Source organism: Ochotona curzoniae, unplaced genomic scaffold (assembly GCF_017591425.1).
Source record: "Ochotona curzoniae isolate NIBS_2020 unplaced genomic scaffold, NIBS_Ocur_1.0 contig_3819, whole genome shotgun sequence".
Taxonomy (NCBI): Eukaryota; Metazoa; Chordata; class Mammalia; order Lagomorpha; family Ochotonidae; genus Ochotona; species Ochotona curzoniae.
Window position 1 is genome coordinate 51,187,702 of NW_024466004.1, and position 26,271 is coordinate 51,213,972.

The 26,271-nt window shown below is 33.4% G+C and overlaps 1 protein-coding gene across 3 annotated transcripts in view; it reads left to right on the forward strand.

Annotated features, from left to right (window-relative positions):
* Positions 1 to 25,948, forward strand: part of GRIK2 (glutamate ionotropic receptor kainate type subunit 2) — a 577,027-nt gene extending 551,079 nt beyond the window's left edge. The window contains exons 15-16 of one of the 3 annotated variants that reach the window (XM_040983826.1): positions 14,494 to 14,744; positions 25,671 to 25,948. In XM_040983826.1, the coding sequence (XP_040839760.1) occupies positions 14,494 to 14,744; positions 25,671 to 25,835 (416 nt within the window). In that variant the 3' untranslated portion in view covers positions 25,836 to 25,948. Of the gene's footprint in view, positions 1 to 14,493; positions 14,745 to 21,325; positions 21,374 to 23,226; positions 23,347 to 25,670 lie in introns of those variants that run through there. The other 2 variants (XM_040983827.1, XM_040983829.1) reach the window with 2 other exon arrangements.
* The last annotated feature ends 323 nt before the right edge of the window (positions 25,949 to 26,271 follow it).

Consider the following 26,271-nt stretch of genomic DNA (forward strand, 5'->3'; position numbering starts at 1 on the left):
AGACTTCTATGATGGAAATTATAAAACATTTTTAAAAAGTAAAGAAAATATTAACAGATGGAGAAATTTACCATATTGCTGGGTCAGTAAGATAAACAGTATCAAAATGTCTATATTACTGAAAGTAATATGAAATCCCAATGAAATCAATGCAATCGTAACTAAAATTCCAACATTTTTCTCAGAGCTAGGAAAGATGCTACAAAAATTCATCTGGAAATACAAAGATCACAAATAGCCAGAGTTGCCTGAAGAATAAAAATAAAACCGAGTTATTATAATTCTGAACCTCAAGACATATTACAGGGCAGTGGTCATCGGAACAGTGTGCTACTGGTCCAGAAACAAAGATAAAAGTACGACCACAAAAGTACGAACAAGTCATCTTCCACAAGAAAACAGAAAATAATGCAGCAAAAAAAGTCTGCTTTCCTTAACAAATATTTCTGGGAAAACTGGATATCAGACGGCAGAAATTTAAAATAAAAAGATCCCGTCTGTTACCTTATACAAAAATCAGCTCTAAATGGTTCAAGGATCTAGATTTGCACCCAGAAATCATCAAACTATTAGAGAAAAACATAGAAAGCACTCTACAAGACAGGAATTGGGAAAGACTTAGAAAAGTTACCAAAAGTACGGGCAGTGAAAGCAAAATAAACAATGATATACATCAAATTAAGCTTGTGTGCAGCAAAGGAAATGATCAACAAAGTGAAAAACCAACCAATATAATGGGAGAAATTATTTGCATACTCCAGAACCACTAGGGGATTATTAGACAATATTTACAAAGAGCTTCAGAAACTCAGCAACAGCAAAAACAAACGGCCTTGTGAATAAGTAAGCAAAGGAAATGAGCACGCATTTTTCAAAAGACAAGTTGAAATGGTTACTAGACTGATGAAAAAATGCTCAGGCTTCCTAATCAAGTAAATACAAATGAAAACCACTTTCAGAGTCTCACCTAACTCAAGTGAGATTGCTGGTGTAGGCAAGGGAGAAAGATGATCTACTTCGCTGTTGGCGGGGGTGTAGACTAATGTAGCCACGATGGAAGTCAGCCTGGAGCGTGTTAAGCTAAATGAATTTAAACGATTAGCTTAAAGATTCAGAATTATTTTCTGTTTTATCTGTGGTTCTACTGCACTAATTTGAGCAACTCCTCCCCTTCTGGTAAAGGTGAGTTATTGAAAGAAATAGTCACAGAAGTTGGCAAGTTCAGTTAGAGAAGAAATCTATATAGAAGTGGATTTATAATAATTTCTAGTTATTACTTGTCTCTAGTGTGTTCATTTAGTATAAATAGTATTAGTGTTTTCAATAAGATTTTTAAAAATTAAACAAAAGCTCATGATCAATTTTTAAATTTCTTAAGGTTCTTCCTAGAATATCATTGTAGACATTAATAACATTTTGAAATATCAGAATAGTGCTTGGATATAGCCAATATCTTGATGAGTAGCATATTTTAAGACATTCTTTATTTTTATTGCCAAGTGAAATTGGATTTAAATTTAAATGTCTCATTGTTGCTAAAAATGTTTGGTGCAGTTAGTATTTTGTTTCATCCTTGTTCTTAATAAAATGAATTCTAACACAACAATTTAAAAGCCAGAGAGTCCTCAGATTATTTACTTACATTGATTGCAATCTATTTTGTTCTTTGGTTCAAATCATTTTTTCTTCTTGTTGTTGTTACATTAAATCTTAACTTTAATGAGTCACATTTTCACATTCAGAGCACTCTAAGATCCCAATGGTTCTGAAATACTGATACATGAATAAAAACTGTCATATAATGTCAGTAAAGAAATAGGCCATAGTAACAGACATTTCACATTCTATACTTTCAAATATTTTGCATCAGAGAAAAATTTGTCATATAGTAGTTAATGATTTGTTATTTCATATTTCTGCTAGCAATTTAGCTTCAGAAATTACTTATTTACTTAGGTGTTAGTTGTGTTTATTATGACAACAACTAGTGGTTTGGTGGGATTCTGCCTTACCATGGCCTCAGCTGACAGCATGATATGCATTACTCAATGTATTCGCATTTGGTTTGAAGTCATGCGTTAGCCTATTGAAACTGCTTAGCAAATATAATATTCATTTTGTTTTATGTTGTTAAATCATGAAACACACCTCTATCAAAGAAAAAAGAAAGAAAAGTGCATTCTTATGAAAAAAAAAAGCATTTGAGGCTTTTGCTTTTTGCTCAGCAGGAGTTGATAAATACATTCAAAGCAGAATAATATGAGCTTAGGTCGTGGGAAACTTAAGTCAGTTCTCAAAATTCCTTAAGATTTTGGATTAACATCTTTAGAACTATAATCCCTAATGGAAACTTCATCCACACAGATATCGTCATTGTGATGAGAACAGGATGTTTTCTTTCCCTTGCTTTTATCATTGCTTACATTTTGAGATATTGTTGTGAGTTTGAGATATTGCACTTGTTGTCTGGTGAAAAACATGAAAGTAGAAAATGCCATGACTCTTTTGGAGTGAGACATCAGAAACAAGATTTAACTATTTTATTTTCCTCAAAAATCAGTATGTCCTCTGGGCCTGCCATGCCTCATCCTATGCAATTCTTTTAAAGAACTGCATCATCATTCATCACTTTGAGTTTGATCATGATGCCCAAATGTGCTGTGAGATCCCTGGATGACTCAGTTATGAACTATTTAATTAGGAAGCTCTGTTTACACAAAGTACCGTGGTGGAGCAATCACCAATAATGTGAAGGTAAAAGCTAAGTAAGCATAAACTAGTTTAATTAAATTTGAGGTGACATTAAACACCTTTCCCAATTTTCCAGACTACAGCAATGTTATTTTAATGTGGCATTTACTGTGTGGCAGACTTTTTCAATGGTAGATGTTTTTACTCATAATGAATGAACAGATTTCCTAGTTCATTCAATTCTTTTTTTCAAAAAAAAAATTCTGAATGGCATAAAGAAAGCAAATCACAGCAGTTTTAGTAAGGCAGGTGTAGTATATGTGAGCAGTTGTATGTGGTTCTGCCTCTTGAGTCACTGTAGATAATAATCTCTCCAAACAGGGAACACCACTACTTAATGGAATTATTGACCGCAGTGCCTTTTCTGACTGCTGATCCTTAAAGTCCCTGTGGTTTCCCTTTTCCACGTGCCAAGTCCATCTAGTATCCTGAAAAACAGGCTGCTTTAGCAGGCCATGAGCTGGGAATCAGCCGCCCCTGCAAAAAAAGTAAAAATAAAAATAAAAATAGAAAAAAGTTCTATGAGGAACAGTTGATGACGTTTCAAACATTGTCTTTGTTCATTTTCTTAGAGATATTGTAAACCACCAGAAAATTCTCAATAATGCTATTGTTCTTGCTAGAAACATGCTAATGACATCTCACTTGTGGTTTCTTCCTAACTTTAATCACATACATGTAGCTACTGAGAAAGGAATGTAGGGAATTGTATTCATGTTTGCACATATTGTTAACAATACTACCATTTTCCTTCATTCAGTTGCTTTCATTCAGCTTGTGAGATTAAATCAGTAGTAAAGTTTGAAGTCACTGCATAACGATCTCACAGTGAATTATTATCTCTGAAGAAAATCCAAAATAAGTTAGTTATCTCATAACTACAGAATTACTGAAATATAATTCCCCATGTTAAAAATGTTAAGATAAAGCAGATCTATTTGCTTTGCCTTCTCATCTTGAGGTTAAAAGTAAGGTACTTTTATCACAGGTAGCTAGTATACACACTGTATTTAATTGTATCTCTGTCATAGTTGCTAAGTTATAAATATGGGGGTGAACACGTACAGAATGATTGAGATTAATTCTACTTTTACAGAATGACATTTTACATTTGTGATTACATAATAGGAAAAGTGCTACTAATAATTCTTATAAAATTTAATCTGATTGTAATACCCTTCCTGATTCTCAACCTAAAATAAAATTATACAATAAGTTGTGTCTTTTACTATTAAGATGTAAGTACATTACTTTGCAATAGAAGCAATGTGAGATTTATTTATTTAACCTGTATTTTCTGTTGTTAAACAACAGGGAGACACTTTTTTTTTTTTAATTTCTGAATGTTTGATAAAATAAGAGGTGAAGAACTGTTACAGGAAAGAGCATAATATTTGCAGTAGACACCAGTGTTTTTAGAATTAGTAAGCAGTATGATAAGCATGTTTTTTTCCCTGTTTGATTCACCATGTATTTCTAGAATTCCAAATTCATCATATGATAAGTACTGTAATATTCATCATTATGGATGCATAAAATTCCAGGCTTTCACTATTTCAGCTTTACTAAAATGAATGAATACATTTGTCTTCATTAGTTTAACATAATGCACAAAAATTGATGCAAATTATTCATCTTTCTGCAGGTCAACTCTTCCATGAAAATGCATTCTATTTTTTCTTTGCATAAGTAGTTTAATTTTATTGCTGCTGAAGTGATTTTTTGCAAGACTAAATAGAGATTTTATAATTCTCTGGCGCTAAATTAAACAAAAAAAAGTCAAATTACACCTGGATGGGTTGACGTTTCTGGCGTATTTGTAAAAGTCTAGATTACATGTCACTGAAAACAGATGAGCATGTCATTAAGCTACCCCTGATCTACAAACATCATCAACAAACTCTGCTGAAATTCACGAAGCTTTTCAGAGGCAGTTTGATGAATCATGAGCATTAGTGTGAGCCATCTTCATCAATTTTGTAAACGCTGACCAAATGTTACCCAAACGTTAAAAAAATGGATAACTGTTGTAAACATAAATAAGAAATCCAGGTTCTGTATGCAAAACTTACTCATTTAGTAAGTGTTTTATTCTGATTAGTTCAAGACCATAGATTCAAATTCCACTGAAGATTAATATGCCTATGCCAGGCAGTCATCCTTGGATTATCTGGACTCTGAGATCAATGAAACAAACAAAACTCCAGCAAGGCATGAGGTAAACATTGAAGTACTAATTGACGAAGATGAATGTTTTAGTTTGGTGGCTGTTGTGTGGGAGTATAGTCTTAATAGAGTAGAGTGCCTGTGTGTAGCAAAGCTTGCATTAAGTCAGATTACTGGGTTTCCCCGAGACTCAGTTTTCACATCAGTAACTGCAAGTAATCTTGTGTACATAATGCATTATGATAAGGTTTGAGAATATTATATAGTACTAGTATGCAGCATGTATATTTTATAATTATTCTTCAGTGTAATACTGCAAAATATTAGCAAACTAATGAAGGCACAAAATTTTGTCTTGTTGCTATTGAAGAGGAAATTATAAAAGGCAAAGACTTATTCTCTTGAAAAACTAGTGTCTGAATTTTTGGGGCCTTGATGGCTGTATGCCGATATTATTTATAAATCATTGTTTTTGATGTTTGGATATTTTAGAATTTTAACAAGGTATATTATAAGAAAACTGCACCTGAAGTGGGGGTTAGCCTCACTGTTAAATTGATTGCTATGCTGATGACAACTCCATAAGGAAGGCAGAATTTTTTCGGAAGAAACTATTTCTGTTTTTAAGCTGGTGTCAGCATTTTATGGATGGGAAGCAGTGCCGCCTCTATGGGATCCTGGTGTGTACAAAAACAAGGACTTTAGCCACTAGACTACTATGCTAGACCCAGAATTTCATGATTTAATACCTAGAAAAGAAATGTGACAAAAATTTTCCTGCACCCATCACTTTTAACTACAGCATATGAAATTCATTATTACCAATGAAAATAGTTTGTTCTTTTATTACCAGCTGATACTATTTGTCTTCTATTTTCTTCTCTGCTAAGTTTAAAAATATCCAGAGGTAAATAAAAGGCACTTGTCTAAGTCACATACTGTATAATTTGAATTATATATAGGTATATTTTATGTGTCTCATGCAACTGTCTTTGTGATCTTAGATATCTAAGTACTCTTATAAGAATTATCAAATATTCTCCTTAAATGATTATGCTTCTTTTATATATAGAGATCATAAAACATTCTATCTTCTAGTCTACCACAGATAAGTGCATAACTTCTGCCAAATTAAGTCAGTTATTGATTTTGAAATAGATACCATGACCCTCAAATTTACTGTGGTCGCAGTATCCTTTTTGGCCCAGCCGTTTGACATATTTACATATTTGCTTCTCAACTAAGCATAGCATTAATTTTATGTTTTTAACATTAACTTTTATTTTTAAGGCAATTTCCAAATTCACAGCAAAATGGAAAAGGAATGGAAAACACTGGGGCTTGCATATAATCTCACCCCAAAACACAGTGCCCCCTTTTATTTATCCTCCTCTACCAGGGTTGCTCATTGGCAACAGGTGGTGGATCTACTCTAGTATGATATTACTGCCAAGAACTTATAGTTTACATTAGACCTGACTGCTCACAGTGGGCAGCGAGTTTGCAAGGATAAGCAACGATGTGTAACTGCTAGACAAGTTCCATACAGAGTAGTCCTAAAGACTCTCTTTACGCCAGTGCCTTCCCTTGAAGATCTTCATGATCTCTGATAATTTTACTGTCTCAATAATTTTGTCTTTATCAAAATGTTAGGTAGTTGCAATTCAGCATTTTGCAGTATTTGCAGTATAGTATTACTATAGTGATATGTGTTTAAACCTCCTTTTTTGTATGTTTTCATAGCTTCCAAGCTTATTCCATTTTAACATAAAACACCATTCTACTTTCTGAATGTACCACAGCATATTATTCACTAATTGACTGAAGGGCATCCTGTTTGCTTCCAAGTTTTAACGATTAGGGTTAAAATGTTCACATGTGTCTGTGGCTCCATTCAGGCTTTCATGTGGATATAGGTTTTCTATACTTTTGCCTAAGTACTAAGGATCATGACTGATAACCACTTTTGGAAGAAACTGGCACGCACACACCACCTTTCAAAGTGGCTGTAATAGTTTGCATTCCTACCAATAATGAATGAGGATTTATTTGATCCACATCCTTGTTAACATTTGGCATTGCCAAGGTTCTGATGACTGAATCATTCATAATTATGTATAGTGTAATCTCATTATTTTGATAAAGTACTTCATTTGAAAAAGACATAATTATTCTTTAAAATTATATTTAGAAGCCATCCTCCACTGCTTTTCCAAGCCACTCATAGGAAGCTGGATCAGAAATGGAACAACCAGGACACAGCTGGTGACCATGTGTCATACCTGCACTCCAGGCAGAGGATTAGCCTGATTTGCCACTCCTTCAGCCCTGGTATTTAAAAGCAAATGAATGGCTGCTTACTTATCACTGGCAATCATTGGTCTTCTCAGTATTTTAAAGGGATTTAATATTTGGAATATGCATATTAGAAGCATTTATAAGTCTGAATGTTTTTAAAGAACAAAAGTGCTGGACCATTGTAGGTTTATAACATAGCCAGAAAAAAAGTAATTTAGCATATTTTAAAGAATGTATAATATGTTAGAGTAAGGACAAGCTGGAAGCAATGTAGTATTTGTAGCCTATGTTCTATATATGTATTTTCAGGCTCAATGATGCTAGCGAGAAACTAGTATCTTAATTCTGGGTCATGTACAGCATATAAGCTAATAATAAAAGATCCATAATTAAAAATACAGAAATAGAACAGACTAAAGACCCTTGAGAAATTACCAGAAAGTATTTGTCATTATGAAAATCTTTAGTTTTCTGTAGGCTTAAAAGTTTCAACAAGATGTCTTTAAAATAGGCATATAAATATGTTTAAATATATACTCTTCTATCCCTCAAAAGCATCTTGCAGCTTGACTTGAAAGACAGACATAGAGAATGCTTTAGAAAGAGTAGTATGATGTTAATTCCTAGAGATGCTTCACACAGCACCAAGCAATAGGAGGAAAGAAGGCTTATAAGAAATGTGACTTTCTAAACAGCACTGTCCTAACTTGTGAATCAAAGGCTAGGAGGAAGATTCATCAACAGGACAAGCAAAAGTTATAACATGATTTAGAGGATAGGGGTTGCCATGATGGTTAATCTGATTTCTCTTGGGATGCCCACATCCCACATCAGAGTCCCTGGCTGTCACTTTTGGCTCCACTGCCATTTTGAGGTTCCTATTAATGTGTACACAGGGAGCTGGCAGGTGGTGGTTCAAGAACCTGGGATCCAGGTCCAGCGTGATGGCCCAGTGACTATTGTGCTATCGTCCTCACCTTGTTTGTGCCAATATCCCACGTGGGCACCCGTTCTGGTCTCAGCTGCTCCACTTCCCAGGCATCTCCTTGCTTGTGGCCAGGGAATGCAGTAGAAAACAGCTGAAGATGTTGGGGTCTCCACCTGCATGGGAGACCTGGAAGAAGCCCTGGCTCCTGGCTTTGGATTGGTTTGTCTCTGCTCTAGTTGTCTTGGCCACTTGGAGCGTGAACCAGCATACAGAAAATCTTTCTGTATCTGCTTCTCTCTGTAGATCTTTCAATAAAAATAAATGCATTTTAAAAAAGAAGAAGAAAAGACCTGGGATCTTTGCTTAGGACTGACTTGATTGTGTTGCTAGCTCTTGACTCTAAGTTCACACTGAGAAGAGTGCAAGGAAATAGGTTGGATGCCTGTTTTCCATTTATGAGACCTGAGTTGATTTCCTGGTTCTGGTCAAAGCTTCTGCAGTCATTCAAGAAGTGAATCTGTGCATGGCAGGTCTTACTGCAGTGCCTGTCTATTTCTTGGACTATGAAATAAATTAATAGAATATGGCATATTTTTTATAAAAGAACAGAAGTATCAGTAATGAGTACTATTATCTTGGACAGTACATGAGACTATGTAGTAATTACTGGTAAAGCAGAATAAACTTAGTTTAAAGGAGAAAAGCAAGTTCAGGATTTTAATAGATACGAGATAAAATACTTTCTGGAATGTAAATGTAGTAAATGTATTAAATGTAAATGTAGAATGTAAATGTAAATATAGTAACCTTAGTAGTTATGCTCTACATGGACATCTTAATTTTTATTCATACATAATGCAAATTTTCTAGATCTCTCAAATAATTACAAGATTATTTGGTCAACACATTCTTTTAAAAATGAAAGAGTTATGTAAATTTACTCAAAAAGAGAAACAGATGTGGGAACAATCAGTTTTGAAAATGTGTTTGAAATGGCTTTTGGAAGCAAATAGCTAGAGCAAGTAAATGTTACTGGTTATTATCTTTCTCACTCATTACAGTACACACTATCAAGATCTTAAGAAAATTTTTCTCAGCATGCATTGGGATTGCCGTAGTATCAATGATTTAATTGTAATGTATCCATTTAAAACATGTGTATCCTTTAAGAAAAATTACTTATGAATTTGAAAGTCTCTACCAGAGTGAAAAGCAATACTGATTGTGCTTTACTATTTCTATACAATCTAGATGCCAAATAAGGAAATTGCAAATAAATTTGTGCATTTGTACAAAGCATTGACTGGGCAGCAGATTGAGTCTATCAATTAGTTATGTAAAATTATCTTATACAAGTAAGGCATTTAGAATGGGACAAAGGAAGGGAAACCACAATGAGGAAGGGGAAAGGGGAGAGTGAAGAGGAAGAGAAGATACAGAAGGGTAAAAACTGAGAACAGGGATTAAGAGGTACAGAATCAAGAAAGAAGGAAAAGCAAAACGGCGCAAGGGGAAGAAGAGAGAGGGAGGGAAGAAGGAAGGATCATAATTCAATAAACCAGGTAAGCAAGTTGTGAAATATTTAGTGGTCCCTTTAATAATTGTTTATAAAAATTGTGATTGATTCTTTAAAAAATTGTATGTATTTCTTGGGAGAAACTGTAACTTTACTGAAATATAACATTTAGGGATTTGCAGAATAGCTTCTATTTCAGTAAATTTTAACTAGTTACGTTGTAGTTTTTCTATTCCCACCCAGATACCTACACTGTATGTTACTTGAAACTATCTCCATATCTTATTTGAAACCTCATTTTTAGCTTCAATCTTATATATTTCTGACTTATCAAGAGATTCATTATGGAGTATTTATGCTTTTCCTTCCTTCCTTCCTTCCTTCCTTCCTTCCTTCCTTCCTTCCTTCCTTCCTTCCTCTCTCCCTCCCTCCCTCCCTTCCTCCCTCCCAGGACTTTAGCCACTTGATTACCTTGACAGGTTCCAGAAAGTAACCTTTCACATTGCAATGTTTTCATAGTGTCGATTTGTGGAATATATATTGAAAATCAGAAAAGTCCCAGGAAAGCAGCAATATAAGACAGCCAGAGAGATTTTGTAGTAAAAAAAAAAATCAAGAACTAAAGAGTTTTAACTTATATAAAATGCCATTTGAAGAAAAATATTTGTTTTCCTTCATCATATGTGTAGGAAAATGTGAACAAAGTATCTCTTATCATTTTGCAAAAGATGAAAGAACAAAGATAGCTTGACTGGAAACACAGAGCATTGCCTCTTCGGGTATTACAGTGGCTGTACTTTATGCTCATTTGTCTGGCATATAAGCATTTGAAGATAAACTTTTAATTGCAACAAACACATGCTGTGAAAGACACATTTGTAATTTCATCCAGTGTTTCCAATCAGACTTCCAGGAATTTTGAAAACATAGTATGTATGTTATTCAGTGTGATTTCTGAGCTTTTCTAAGTTGATTCACAATACTGCCATTTATTTTCTTGCCAGCACATAGATGGAACCTGAAGTTTGTATTTGGACAAAACATTAGGCTTGATATAACTAGTCAGTAATTGTTCACTTCATTAGTGTGAAGTGGCTGTTCATATAACAAAAAGGATTGCAGATGCTTTGATTCCTTGATCTCAGTTTGTCCTTGAAATTTTTCCACTAGATGAAGTTTCAATTCACATTTAACTTCAAATGCATTAAGGATCAGCAAATCACATATAAAAGAAGGAATAATTCATCATGGACTTTTTCTTTTTCATTTTTTAAATTTTTGAATTTTGTGGTATAATTATGTAGGGTCTGGGATTCCCCCTCCCAAATTCCCACCCTCCAACTGATTTTTCCCATATTGTTGCAATAGCATAGACCTTCGTAACATGTTACAATCCCGTCAGTCTGTTTACAAATACTTATCCTAAAGCAGTGACAGAAAAAGAAAAACGGATCAAAGATATACTGTCATAGTGTATGTTTCCTGCATCATTTAATCCTGTTAAAAACCCAAAAATGAAGTATGCTCACTTTAGAGTTTGATTAAATGCTAACTATCAATGACACATTACTATGCTCAGAAAACAAGTGTGATGAGCTTTGCTAGCCTTGGAACATTCTGTGTTCTTATTCAGTTCTGAAACCAAGAAACTCAGCTGGCAACGAGTCAGCAGGTGCCCACTTTGTGAGTTGTAGGCTATTTTTGTTTGCTGCTTATTGGGAAGCAAATGTAGGTATGAACATCCCCCAATTCTGCTCAGTTAGTGTGGTGAGATGAAAATAATATTATATTACTTTAATGGTGTTCAGGATAAAGAACAATGTTGCACAATATTTCACTCTTTTGAAACATTTCTGTATTTGCATATGTATTTTTCCAGAAACCACCTACTGACAAAGCTTGGCTATTAATCAGAATTCTGAAAAAGAAACTGAATAGCTATGTTAATAGGAGCAGCAATTTTTCATGTTCTGTCAGCACAAAATTTGTTTTAGATACTGTTTCTTTAAAAAAAATCACCTTTATTTGAAAGGTAGATTAACATAGAGAAGGAGGGAGAGAGAAAGAGAGAGAGAGAGAGAGAGAGAGAGAGAGAGACCTTGAATCTACTAATTAACTTCCCAAATGCCTGCAATGGCTGGAGCTGAGCTAAGCTGAAGCCAGGAGTGAGGAGCTTCCTCTGGGTCCCCCATGTGGGAGGAGAGGCCTAAGAACTTGGTCAATTCTCCTGCTGTTTTCCCAATCCATAGCAATGGAGCTGGGTCCAGTGCAATAGCGTAGTGGTTGAAATCCTAGTCTTGAATGCGCCCAGATCCCATATGGGCACCAGCCCCACTTCCCATTCAGCTTCCTGCTTATGGTCTCGGAAAGCAGTGGAGGACAGCCCAAAACCTTGGGATTCTGTGCCCACATGGGTGACCTGGAAAAAGCTCCTGGCTCCTGGCTTCGGATCAGCTCAGCTCCAGCCGTTGTTGCCGCTTGGGGAGTAAACCTTCACACGGTTGATCTTTCTCTCTGTCTCTCCTCATCTCTGTATACCTGCCTTTCTAATAAAAAATAAATATATATTTGAAAAATAGAGCTGTATTGGAAATGGAGCAACTGGGATTAAATCTGGCACTCATATACATTATTGGTACTGCAGACAAAGGATCAGCCTGTTGAGCCATTATGCTCTCCCCTCAGATAATATTTTTAATTGAAATACATGGTTTTTAGTATGTAGGCTTTTGTTAAGGCTCTAGTCCTTGAGCAAGGATTGAGGATGTGGGTAGCTGGATGAATGGATAGATAATATATATGCATAGACATGTGGATGGAGGAATTTCAAGATAGTCAGAAAGAGATACAGATGGGAGAATTGTTCATATCTAGACAGATGATCCAGACTGATGATTCATTAAGTTGTTATGAATCATGTTTCCACTATTGTAAGTGAACAATACAAGCTACTTAGGAGGTAAATGGGTTCATTTTGGCTCATGTTTTGGAAGTCTACAGTTCACGATCAGATGGCTGTATCTGGTGATGGTGGTGAACGGAAATGTTGGGTTACGCATAGAGAAATTATTTCAATGAAAACAATAAGGAAAGAAACTTATACAATCAATTCTCTTTCAAAAAAAAGTATCCTCTGAGTTTTTATGTCTGTGAGACCACAGCAGAGTGCTCAAAGTAGAGATGATACAAGATGAGAACTTACGGATGGCAAATGCAGCAGAATTTCCTGTAGTAAGAGGATATTAAAAGTTTGCGCAAAAATAGTACAAAAGATATAAGTTGATTTGGCACAAAATTTTTGAAGTGTATACATATGAAATTTAAATAAACTTTTAAATGATCCCTTTTATGCATTAATTTCAATTGTTTTACATTTGAATGAATTTATAACATTGCAGTTGGGTTTCAAAGATCACTTCTCCAACATTTTTTGAAAGGATACTTAACTCCTATAGTTCATTTTATCTTTTCTTTAATTTTTTTAAAGATTTTTTTTATTGGAAAGCCAGAAAGGAGGAGAAACAGAGGAAGATCTGTCTGATGATTCACTCCTCAAGAAGCCTGCAATGGCTGAGCCCATCCGAAGCAGGAGTCAGGAACCTCTTCCAGGTTTCACATGCAGTTGAAGGGTCTCAAGGCTTTGGGCCGTCCTCCACTGCTTTCCCAGGCCAAAGGCAAGGGGCTAGATGGAAAGCAGAGCTATTGGGATTAGAACTTGCACCCATATGGGATCCTGGTTCATGCAAAGCATGGACTTCAGCTCCCAGGCTACTACACTGAGCCCATTTTATCTTTTCTTTTACCTTATTGCACTTTTGACATTGAAGAGGAAACATTTTTCTTACTCTTGCCTTTTTCTATGAGAGATGTATGCAACATGTCTAAGTTGATACAAAATCACAGCAATAGTAAATTAAAACTGATTTTTTTTTTTTACAGTAACGTAGAATGTATAGTCTACTGTTTTTGGGAAAAGTTTACACACTTAGAGCAAGCAAGTAAGAAGAATCCTTTAGGACAGAACTTAAAAGATGTGCACAGTTCAGTGTTTTTCTATGCTTCTAGAAAAACTTATTAACAAACATCATCATTATCATGTATTACCTAATGTAGATGAATATCATCCCCCGTTAGCCAAAATGCTAAAGTCCCTTCCTAATGTTATCCTGTCTGATAAGAACATTTTTGCTCAAGGCAAAAATGCTAAAAAATGTAAGTAACCCCTCCCAAAAAGTATTATAGGGACATACTACACATTCATAAATTTACCAATTAAATTACTCTAGTGAATTTTGAAAAAAAATCTATGCTTATTCATATTGAAGTAACAAATACGAATGACTGCTTTTTATCTACAAAGCATTAGGTGAAGCTGAATATAGTTGATTAAATATGACTGCTTACATTATTATTGATTACTCTTGAAAACGTCATTTATTTCCTCACTTGTAAGAAAAGAACCTTCTGTTTCACAAGTGTTTTGATTTCAGTTTCAAACTAGACCTATGGTAAATACCCTTATGTTTGTTATGCAATCATTTTGCAGAAGTTTTTTCATTGCTTCACTTTCCACTGATCTGAACTGAGTTTGCATTTTACAGGGAGCCATTGTCTTCTATGAAAAAAAAAATCATCATATACCTCACTATCTAGAAAGATTATGCATGTCTTAGCTTTTTTCATTTTCTGTGCCCTTTTTCCAGTTTGTTTGTTTTCTAACTTGAATGTTGGTATAATACTCTTTAGAGCATTTGGGGAAACCTGCCTTTCTCATGAGGCCTTACTTATGAAATTCTGAGATATTTGAAACCATGATCAAATTCTTCTCACCCAGGTTCTCCATACCGTGACAAAATCACCATAGCAATTCTTCAACTGCAAGAAGAAGGCAAACTGCACATGATGAAGGAGAAGTGGTGGAGGGGCAATGGCTGCCCGGAGGAGGAGAGCAAAGAGGCCAGTGCCCTGGGAGTTCAAAATATTGGCGGCATCTTCATAGTTCTGGCAGCAGGCTTGGTGCTCTCAGTGTTTGTGGCAGTGGGAGAGTTTTTATACAAATCCAAAAAAAATGCTCAGTTGGAAAAGGTAAATGCCACTTCTTTGGAACTTCAAATAATCATTGTCATTAAAATGAAATGCAAATCAAAGGGTTTTTTTCCACTATCTAATCAGGGTAATGCTTAGAGTTATGGCTGCTAATTGTCTTGTGTCACTCAATCATCTTTTGTGAAATATAAGCTTATATTTTACAAAAAGACACACCATTGCTTCCATGATTTTTTGTAAGATTTATTTATTTTTATTACAAAGTCAGATATATATAGAGAAAGAGAGACAGAGAGAAAGATCTTCTGTCTGATGATTCACTCCCAAAGTGACTGCAACGGCCAGTACTGTGCCGATCCAGAGCCAGGACCCAGGAACTTCCTCCAGGTCTTCCACATGGGTGCAGGGTCCCAAAGCATTGGGCCGTCCTCGACTGCTTTCCTAGGCCACAAGCAGGGAGCTGGATGGGAAGTTAGGCTGCTGGGATTAGAACTGTTGCCCATATGGGATCCTGGGCGTGCAAGGTGAGGACTTGAGGCACTAGGCCATGCAGCCCGGCCCACTTCCATGATTTTTAATTTAATTGTAACATACCTATTTATACAGCCATATTTAGGGCCAATAGCTATTTCCGATTTTATTTAAGCCTGAAAGGAGGAAAATTTTATTAGTTGAAGTTTACTGCAGTTCATTACATTGAGGGATATAGTTCATGTTGAAAACAAAAGTAGAGAGTAGAACAGTCATAGCAAAGAAGAAAAAGCACAATGCTATATAGTTAAAGTTTTAAATACTTTGAGAGAGTAAAAGTGAAATTTTTTTTACTATCTATCAATTTTAATACGTTTCTATTTGAAAAAAAAATCTTCGTTTTCAGTGTGGGGATTATAACTAACTTTCAGTATTAACAAATGCGTGAAGATATGACAGTTTGTTTTACATCATTTAATGTTATTTTTAGTGAGTCCTTTAACTCCTTGCATTGGAGTCTTTATAAGAATATATGTGAAAGTATTAAAAATATTGTGTTTGCTGTTTTTTATCTAACACATCTTACCAACTATAGACATGCTTATTCTGTTGTTGAATAGTTTGTTACCTCTTTTAGATGCTACATTTCTAGTGCTATAATTCCATTACTTCTACAAACATAACGAAGAATCACTTTCAGTGTTTTTCTAGAATGATATTTCTGGTATGTGTTTGCCAGCTCTGGACATGAAACAAGGGATAAGATACACATATCATTAAGTAATTCAAAGTTTAAGTATCATTATCATGTTTGTATTTTAAGACAGATTCCTTAAATTTAGAAAGATAAAACAGCTCTGAATTTTTTTTTTGTTTAATAAATATATTCAAAGGATTGTGTTTTGCAGAATGAAGGTAAGAATGTACTAGTTGGAATTCCAGCCCCAAACTGGCTTGCTATCACCTGCTTCATCTCTCTCCATACCTCCTTTTTTTGCAATTTTCAGCATTCCAGTGCCTAATAAAGAAATGAACTTTGCTATCATTGTCTAAGTAGGCTGCTATGTATGTATAATATATACTTTAGTTGTATATAAGTTGTTAATAAAATGGCTATTCAAAATCTCTCCCTATCAACCCTTACTTCTAATTGTGATGACATTATAAAATAAGTGATATTTTTAAAAGATGAAAATATAATGTCTTTTATAAAATATGTAACATAAAATGTTGTTAGGAAAGCATAGCTCTTCATTATAGCCTTACCGATTTATCCAAGAATTTTGATTGTTGAAAATACTATCATTTTTGGTAAAATGAAGCCAAAGGAAAACAAAAGGTAAAACTGGAAAACACAGACCTTAAAAGTGTTCAAGATATAAACTTTACATATTTCTGATAACAAAATAGTATATTATAATTTTTTATAATAATAGCTTTTGGTGGGATGGGACTTTTGGTGATAGTGTTTCTCATTTGTCCAACTGTTTTTTTTTCCTTGATGAATATGTCTAAAATCGTAATCAAAATGTGGTGTCTGCAATCACATTTCTTTTTATCTTCAATTTCCTTTGCCTAACTGTATTGCTACTTACAGCTCACTGAATAAATAGTCCAGAAGACTACTGCATATCTGAGATAATAACTCAAGATTTTAGATTTATAGATTTGTGCAGATTTTATTATGTCATTTTGAGAATCAACAAATTTGTTAACACATAATTTTCTTTGTTAATATTTATAAAAATGTACTCCATTTGTAAGCATGAATCATATGTAATTATAACAATACTAATTTATAATGCTATTTCATGAAAATGGTGGTTTACTTATTTATATTTAAATTTGCTAATTTTTATATGCATTTTCTCTTTCAAAAATATACATAATTTTTTCTTCTTTTGGTATTTGGCAATATCAGTAATGCTTCTTGTACAGTTTAGTATTTTTGTCTAACTGATTTGTAGAATTAGCTTCTTCCTTGTCTGATTAAAGGTGATTTTATTTTTTGTACAAATGCTGTTTTGTTTAATTATTTGACCTTTAATTATTGAGTTCCCTTACACACGAAAAAGATTAACAGTGCCAAAAATATTCTTAAGTATGAACTAATTTTGCAAAATATGCTAGAAATGAAAATATAAATTATTGTTCAGATACTGAATTTATAAATAGGTTTTCTTGAATATATTTTTGTAATGAATTCCCTCTAAGTTTTCGAGGTATGTAATATTCCAAGACTATGTGGTAGTTATTTAGGATGCAGTCCTTTTTAGTCGATGTAGTTTTTTCAAATTGCAGTACACTAGTAAATCTCATTCAAGATAGTATCTAAAAATTATATATGTTTAACAGATTTATTTATTTATTTGAAAGGCAGAATTAAAGAGATAAAGATCTTTCATCTATTCTTTTATTTCACAAATGATGACTGTATCTGAGTTTCTTTTATGGGTTAGGTCAATTCTTAGCCAATCTTCTAATACTTTCTCCTGGTGCATTAGCTGGGCGCTAGATTGGATACATGGCAACCAGGATTTGAACTGGTGCTCCTTAGGGGATGTCAGCGTTAAGTAGTGGCTTAACTTACTACACCATAATGCCAGCCCCAATAATAATATTTTCTGTGTCACTGAAATTCTGATTTTTTTAAAAAGAAATCATCTGTTTTAGAGGCAAATGCATCTCTTTGGAGGTGGGAGAGGAGGAGAAGAAGGAGAGAGAGAAGTACAGTTGAATGAAACTGAATTTGAATTTGGGAAATGATGCGAAAATCTTTACTGTTCAGTTCTCCCAGATTATGGATCCTATGTGAAAGATCGTTCTATAAGGAAAACATGCACATCAAAACTGGCTGATCAATAAATCATGGGCAAAAAAGTATGAAAATAGGTTATTAATTGATACATACATACAGACTGCTTTCGCACTATCTAAGAACTTGTTCTATCAGGATCTTTCTAAGACTTTATTAGATAAGCTAGAGGAATGCAAACAGTGTTATAAATTATTAGTAAGGATTTTATTTAAATATTTATATTTTTAAATATCTTTATTTTCTTTAATAATGTCTTTTTCCTTTCTTCATTCATTACAATTCTTGTAAACTTTAACCTTATTTAACTTTACAGAAAAAGACATATACATTTTACATTCTAAATAAAGCATGTTGTTCAAATAACCCTATATATGTATGTTTATTTATTTATCTGAGAGAACAGTGGGTTGTTTTTCAATTTTCATTTTTATGTATATATAGAGATAAATAGATAAGATAGATAGATAATAGGTAGATGGGTAAAGATAAATAAATCTTTATATATAGACTAATTGAGTGGGATGTTAAATGTCCTTTGCAGGAAAGAGAAATTCTTCAAAATAAAATGTCAATCTTTAAATGAGCTGAAGTAATTTGATACATTAATTTATAATTCATACTCCATCTTTTCCATAAATGATGTTGCAAAGTTAAAATGCATTAGACAATAAGTTTACTAAATTGTTTCTATAAATAACTGTAGACATTTAAAATTACAATTTGTTTGACTATGAGTGCTATGTAAATACTATTTTTATTTTGTAATAATAAGGGTAATAGGTTAAAGTTTTTCCAAAGATCAAGTTGTGTACTTTAACACTGAACTATGTTGATATGTACAAATTGAAGGCAGGATATGTACCTACTTTATGTATAGCTCTTTAAAGAAAGATTTGTTTATTTTATTTGGAAAGCTATATTTACCGAGAGAAGGAGAGACAGATCCTCCATGCATTGATTCATTCCCCAAATGGCTGCAATGACCAGAGATGGGCCAATCATAATCCCAGAGCAAGGGGTTTCCTCCATGTCTCTCATATGGTTGCATGGTCCCCAGGCATTAGGCAACCGGCTCTCCCAGGCCGTAGGCAAGGAGCTGGGTGGGAAAGGGACCAGCCAGGAAGTGAAACAGTTGCCCATACAAGATGCCAGTGCTTTCAAGCAGAAGATTATCAAGTTGAACTATTTCGTGGACCCCTTTTGTGTGGCTTTTATCCCTGAAGTAGTTTAGGAGTTTAAATCAATTAAATAGCCTAATTCATTTGCTGATGAACTGGATATAATTATTTCATGTATCTAAATACTCAGCGTGACATGGAATCAACAACATTCTTTTGCCTTGTATAAAATTACTTGGCCTTTCTAAACTATACAACACAAAATAAGTAGGTTCATCAATTTATAACAAAACTTAAAAAAATTAAGAACATTAAAAATGAAACTTAGAAATATAATAAGTAGCTAATTTTAACATCATCTGTATTTATAAAACAAGTTTTGCATGATAGAATTAGGAAAGGGAGGCTTCTGCAAATTAAGAATTAGATATTTGGATTTTGTACTTTTTTAAAAAATTGTTTTATTATGAATGCTAGTAAGAACATGATGATCAACACTGCTTTTCCTAAAAACGTATTTCACAGAAGCATTGACTAAGGTGTTATGAAGACACATCAGATTTACTTCTTGATTTTTCTATGTTAAACAGAAGTGTAAAAATATGTAATGATGTTCTATTGTTCTCTGTCTTCATGTATTTGCAAAATGCAATTTGAATGTATTTGGGTAATGATTTCTGAAGAGTAAAGTTTTCTGTGAATATTTTAACTATTTCTCATGTTTGCTACTATGAAATGAGCTTGATTAAAACATGCCATTATTTTTTACTTAATTCACTGATAAAGAAAATATTTTTCTGCCTATAAGTTAGTGTATAAGAATGAAAATTTAGTAAAAATAGAGCTCAAGTGAATAGATGAGAATGAAGTCGTCATTCGTGAAACTTATACAACACATAATAATAGCATCATGATGCTGTTTATTACTTATGTGCATAACCCAAGATATATAACTTGACATTTTAAGCTTAATTTTATATCTGTAAAATCATACTGATTACTTGATAGAATTACTAAATACCCTAAACATGGAATACCCCTTCTGACTGTTGATTGGCATATATAAGTAACAGGTCAGTCATTTTCAACTCACTACTTTGCTGTTATACTCATTTGGCCACAGGTCTATTCATACTTCTTAGATATTATATTAGACATTTTATAGTTTTTAAAGGATGCCAATGAAACACATAGTAAATTAAAAAATATGGCTCAATCGGTCACATTAAATGACATTTCTCTGATTTGGTGTGAACTTACATTAAATGTTACATATTACATCTTATATGTTTTGCTTTATTTTAGCTTTAGATATTAGCTAGTTTTATACATTTTTTCTGCAGCTGTTTTATAATTGTTTTGATATGCCTCCATTACATATGGTTCATAATTCTTAATTAAATGTCCTATGAAATCAGATTTTTTTGAAAATGTATAAGGAAGGACTATATATATTTGCAGTTTATAAATCATTTAAATGGAAAACAATTTGATTAATATTTGCTAATATAGATTAGAGGATTGAGCTGTGATATCACAAATAGATCAAGAGTATTTCAGTCGTGATTTAAATAGGCACAGTATGCAGAAATAGTCAAAAATTGTTCTGAATGAAAAATGGAGTGCTTTTTATTATCAAAGAATAGAACAGCCAAATAGAGAAAATAGACTTTACTTCTTAAAATATGAATATACTCTTTGACAAAAAGTATTATATGGGCATTTCTTGTTCTGATGATAAGTAGATACAAATATACAATGAGAATAATGAGTTTAAGTTTTTTTATATGTAATTACCTTTAAAGCATTATATGCTCAATGTAAACATGTTAATTTTAAAATGGAGTTTGCATATGGAAAGCTTGTAATGTTAAATTTTTTTCCTTCTCCAAATGTGCTCACACATTATTTACATACATCCATGTGTGAGAAAAATAAGCTAGTGAAGATATATTGCTCTGTAAAAACAATAATAATTTTAGGAGCACTTATTTATGAACTATGTATTTTCTAATTACATTCCAGTAGAAACTGGAGCTAGATATATATGTTGTCACATTCAAGGTTTTAACATACTCAGACTTTATTTTGTTAAGAATTACAGATATGTAAGTATAGGTTACCTCATTGAAGATGGTGAATTTTATAAAGATTACTAATTTAAATGTAATTATATGTGCTAACAGCTCAAAGATTTAAATTTTCATTTTCAGGAATCTTCTATTTGGTTAGTGCCACCATACCATCCAGACACTGTTTAGTAAACTTTTGAAACTTACTAAAAGAGGTTTTTAATGATGGTTAGTATCACCATGCCTTCCTTTTTTCTTTTTGTAGTCTGTCATATTAATGTGGAGAAGCATTTTTGCTGTTGTTTTCACCCCAAAGAACTTTCTTGATTTAATGACACATGTGTGAAGTTTCCACTTCTAAAAAGTGATTTAAAAGACAGTTTCTCCCTTTCTCCCTTTATCTCTTCCTTGGTTTTATCATGCTCCCTACTCTTGTTACATTTTCATTTTTACCTCGTTCTCTTTGCCTTCTTTCTCTTCCTATAGTCTTTTTCCACCACTCCTCCCTTACTTGTATTCCCACCCCCCCGCTTTTGGCCATTATTTTTATAACCTGAAAAAGTCCTGTTGTGTACATTCCGGACAGGATATACGTTATTTAACTCCAGTTGTCAGACAAAGCAGCATAAACGGTTTGTGTCTATTAAAGGATAATATATTTGAATGCCACTTAAAAAATGCGAGTACTTTTTCCACAACATATAACACATGGAACCAACTTGAATCTATGTATAGTTTTAATTGTTGATACAGAGATGGGGATACAGAATGTTTCAATATATCTGTCCTAGTATCACAAGCGAACCATACAGTATAATATCAATAAATTGATTTTTCATCATAATTCTAGTGTCTTACTCAAGTGTCAAGGTTTACACAGTTAGATCATGAATGAGAAATATTCTCCAAGTGTGAAGAAAGTCTATTTTTTCATAGTAATTTTATTGATAACCTAACATAAGCACCACTTTCAGGAGAACTTACATTGATAAAATAAAAAGGGACTGAAAGCAATCAGCACTTTGAGACAGTTAATAAAGTTCATATTTTGACATGATATCTTTAAGATGATTGGTGATGGCTTAACCATAGTCTTCACTTTCTATTGGCTTTGTAAAATAGATAAAGCTTAAAATAGTAGTTGCATGTTACAGATTGAATTAACTACATTTTTTTTTGTGTACAGTTCACTTAAAATGATTTGAAATAATGCAAGATGAATCTATTCTAGTGCTTTTTTAGAATAGATTTTAATCTACATATTGTGTTACAAATATTCTAAGTTAACTATCTGAAATTATTTAAAATACTTTTACATATTTTGTTTTAACTTTTAAATTAAATATAGAATACTGGGGCTGGCATAATGATATTACAGGCTAAATCTCTGCCTACTGGTCCTAGCATCCCATAAAGGCTCTTTTTCATGTCCAGGCTGCCCCATTTCCAGTCTAGCTTTCTGCTTATGGCCTGGGAAAGCAGCGGAGAATGGTCCAAATTATTGGGCCTCTACAGCCACGTGGGAGACCTGGAAGAAGCTCCTTGCTTGCCAGCTTTGGACCGGTCCTGCTCTGGCCAATGCAGTCATTTGGGAGTGAACCAACGGATGGAAGCTCTCTCTCGCTGTTTATTCCTCTCTTGCTGTAACTCTCACTTTCCAAGTAAAATAAGCAAATCTTTAAAATAAATCAATAAGTAAATAAATATAGGATACTAAATACAGAATTTGCTCAACTTTTCAAATATAAAATAGCCATTTATTAGTTGAGTGTACTTTTATATCTGTAAGGTTTTTTTTTTCCTAAAAATCCGTTATTTAGTAATTTAGTGCAGATAGATATTAAGGTTTCTGTTACATTCTGTTTGGAAACTAATACAACCAGCATGTCTGAAACATATTAACATCCAACAAATTTATTGACTTTAAATAAACCCTAATTTTAAAAATTTAACACTGTTTTCATATGACATCTCTAAGTGTCAATGATATCATTCCAGGTTGACTGTTTTCTAATGGATTTTTCTGTTAAATGTTTCAACAGAGAACCAAGGCTAAGTTACCTCAAGATTATGTATACCTTCCCCTTTTGGAGTCAGATTTTTCCATTTCTACAGTGTTGTCATCACCATCATCTTCATCATCATTTTCATCATGTTCTTAATAAGTACATCTCATAGTAGGTATTAAACCATAAGAAGCACTATGCCCATATATTGGTGTCAGATTCCACATAGAAATCATAATAAAAAGATAATTTACTACTTAAAAAACTGCTTAATTTAACACATAACGGATAACTCATGGCAGTGTCATTACAGTTATTGGTGATTTTACACTCATAAAACACATTTAATTGGCATGCATCGCAGATAATTATCAGTTAATATTTTTGGTAATCATTGAATAAATCCTAAGGTTTGCTTGATTAGATGACTTGTATACAATACATTTTTCTAAGGCTCTAGATCCTGGAAAGCTTTAGAAGTATTATTAAATGAGAGCTAAAATGCTCAAGTCATGGTAGTTATTCTCATTTTTTTTCAATATCTAGAGAGCACTAGTGTCATGAGAACTTGATTGAGCTTTGCAAGTCAATGAAGTCAACAAGTGTGATTCAAAGATCTAGAGGCCAGAAGGAAAACATGGTCAAGAGTGCAAAATACTGAGTGGTACACTACATCAGTGAAAACAATATATATATGCCTTATCAAATACAAAGCTTTTCTAAGTAATTTATAATTTTACCACATCCGGAGGTTGCAGAAAAAGGCTGGAGTGATGTGAATGATAAAATAATCCACTAGGATACCAGACAAAGAGATTCAAAATGAGAAAAGATAGAGCTTTAATAAAGAAGTTGTGAGGAAGGTGTAGGAAAATGATGGCTCTGGGGGACAGAGAAGTGAATCAGAGAAGTTATGATGAGAATAATATATGTGAATTTGAGTTGAATGTTAGAAAATACTATTAGGATTGGGGTTTGGAAAAAAATGTATTGGAAACTGTAACCATTCAGAGAAAGGATGGAGTAGACACAGATTGACAAGGACTCTTTACAAATATGTTTGAGAATCGAGGAAAAATGAGCACATGTGTTGGTGGTAGGACAAGAAGTATCAGAGCAGTACCAAAATCACAAAAGCGGATATCAGAATAGCCTCTGGAATTCTCAGATGTGAGCTGCAGAAAATCCCTCCCTTCCCTGAGTTAGTTTTCTGACATAGATTCGTTATTCAAAACTATTGCTTTGAATCTCACAGAAATATTTATGCAAAAATAGATTTCAGAAGCATCAGACTTATGTATGAAAGGGCTTCAAGAAGTTTGTGAAGAGAATTGAATTAACAGTAATGCACATTTCTGTAAACATTTTGAAGCTTTCCATAGAGCATTAAATATTTTTATTCCTGTATTCTCTTGGAGTTAACCTAATATGGTAATCAACATTACCTAAAGCAGAAAAGGAAAAAGTCCTCACATGAATATCTGAATAGGTTTAGTACACTATGTTTTCAGGCCACTTTTTAGAGTTGTGTACATTTTTCACACTGCATTTTTCATTGTTGTCTCTCTCTATATTTTTCACAGAATAAGTCTACGTTCTAGCCCGTGTATATATTTGATGACTGGATTTATGAATTTGACTTAGTGTATGATTAACATATATGTATCTCAATCAGTGGGAAGAAAGCTTAGCAGAACTTTGTTTCATGTATATGATTTAGTAATATGAATTTGGAAGAGCATAAAAATTAGCTCAATCAGACTATCTAGCATATAAATTGCCAAGAACAGAGAAATTTAGAAAAAACTTCATAGGGTCATGTTTCCCGCATAAGATAGTTTATCAGTTCTCAGTTATCGAATTGATGAAAAGCAAAAATGTTAGCGCTACAGGTCCTAACCCCCTAAGATTGATCATTTCATAAGTAAATCTTACTTGTAATCATCATCAGTGTTTTTGTATACATAATCACAAATATATAAGTAAACATCAAAATTTATTTTCATATTTTTGTCTGTTATTTTTGTTTTTGAGGAGCACAAACAATTTGATGCTTAAAAAAGTTCTGTATCTAATGTTGTGATCTACAAAGTAGCCTGTCTCTTCTATTGTGAGTGTGTGTTGGTGTGTGTGTGTGTTTAGAACCAAAAATGGATTCATGATTTACATGTGTGTATATAGATACTTAAAATTTAAAGCAAATTTCTATCCTATATTAATAAATTTTACTTGTCATCTGAAATGTTGTTATCTCTTTAAGCAATATACAATTTGCTAGTAGGGAATTAATTTCAACATCAGGTGGATGTTTTCTCTGTATTTTTTTATATGTTGTGAATATAAAACATAGCAGTCTGTTATTTCCTTTATGGTGAAAATTTCTAAATCTGAAAGACTGTGTTTAAGAATGTTTTTAATGTGGTTCTGATTACTCAGTTTATCTGACATGTAACATTTAGTTTTTCTGTATTTTTCTCCAGAGGTCCTTCTGTAGTGCCATGGTAGAAGAGCTGAGGATGTCCTTGAAGTGCCAGCGTCGGCTCAAACACAAGCCACAGGCTCCAGTGATTGTGAAAACAGAAGAAGTTATCAACATGCACACATTTAACGACAGAAGGTTGCCAGGTAAAGAAACCATGGCATAAAGCTGGGAGGCCAAGCACCCAAGCACAAACTGTCGTCTTTTTTCCAAAACAATTTAGCGAGAATGTTTCCTGTGGAAATATGCAACCTGTGCAAAATAAAATGAGTTACCTCATGCCGCTGTGTCTATGAACTAGAGACTGTGACTTAAGCAGTTGCAATGATCAGACTTGATTTACAAGCATCATGGATCAACCAAGTTACACGGGGTTACACTGTTTATCATGGGTTCCTCCCTTCTTCTGAGTGAATGTTACAAGCGTGTTTTGTGGCTGATTCATGCAGTCCAGTGAGAAATCCAGGTTCCTTTTGAAGTCCAACTGTTGCCAGGAGATGGAATATCGATGCCCAACTTGGTAACCAGTAACAAAAAAAAAAAAAGAAGAAAAATCTTTATGAAAAAAAAGAGTATGTGGAATCGGCAAAAACTGTAGTATC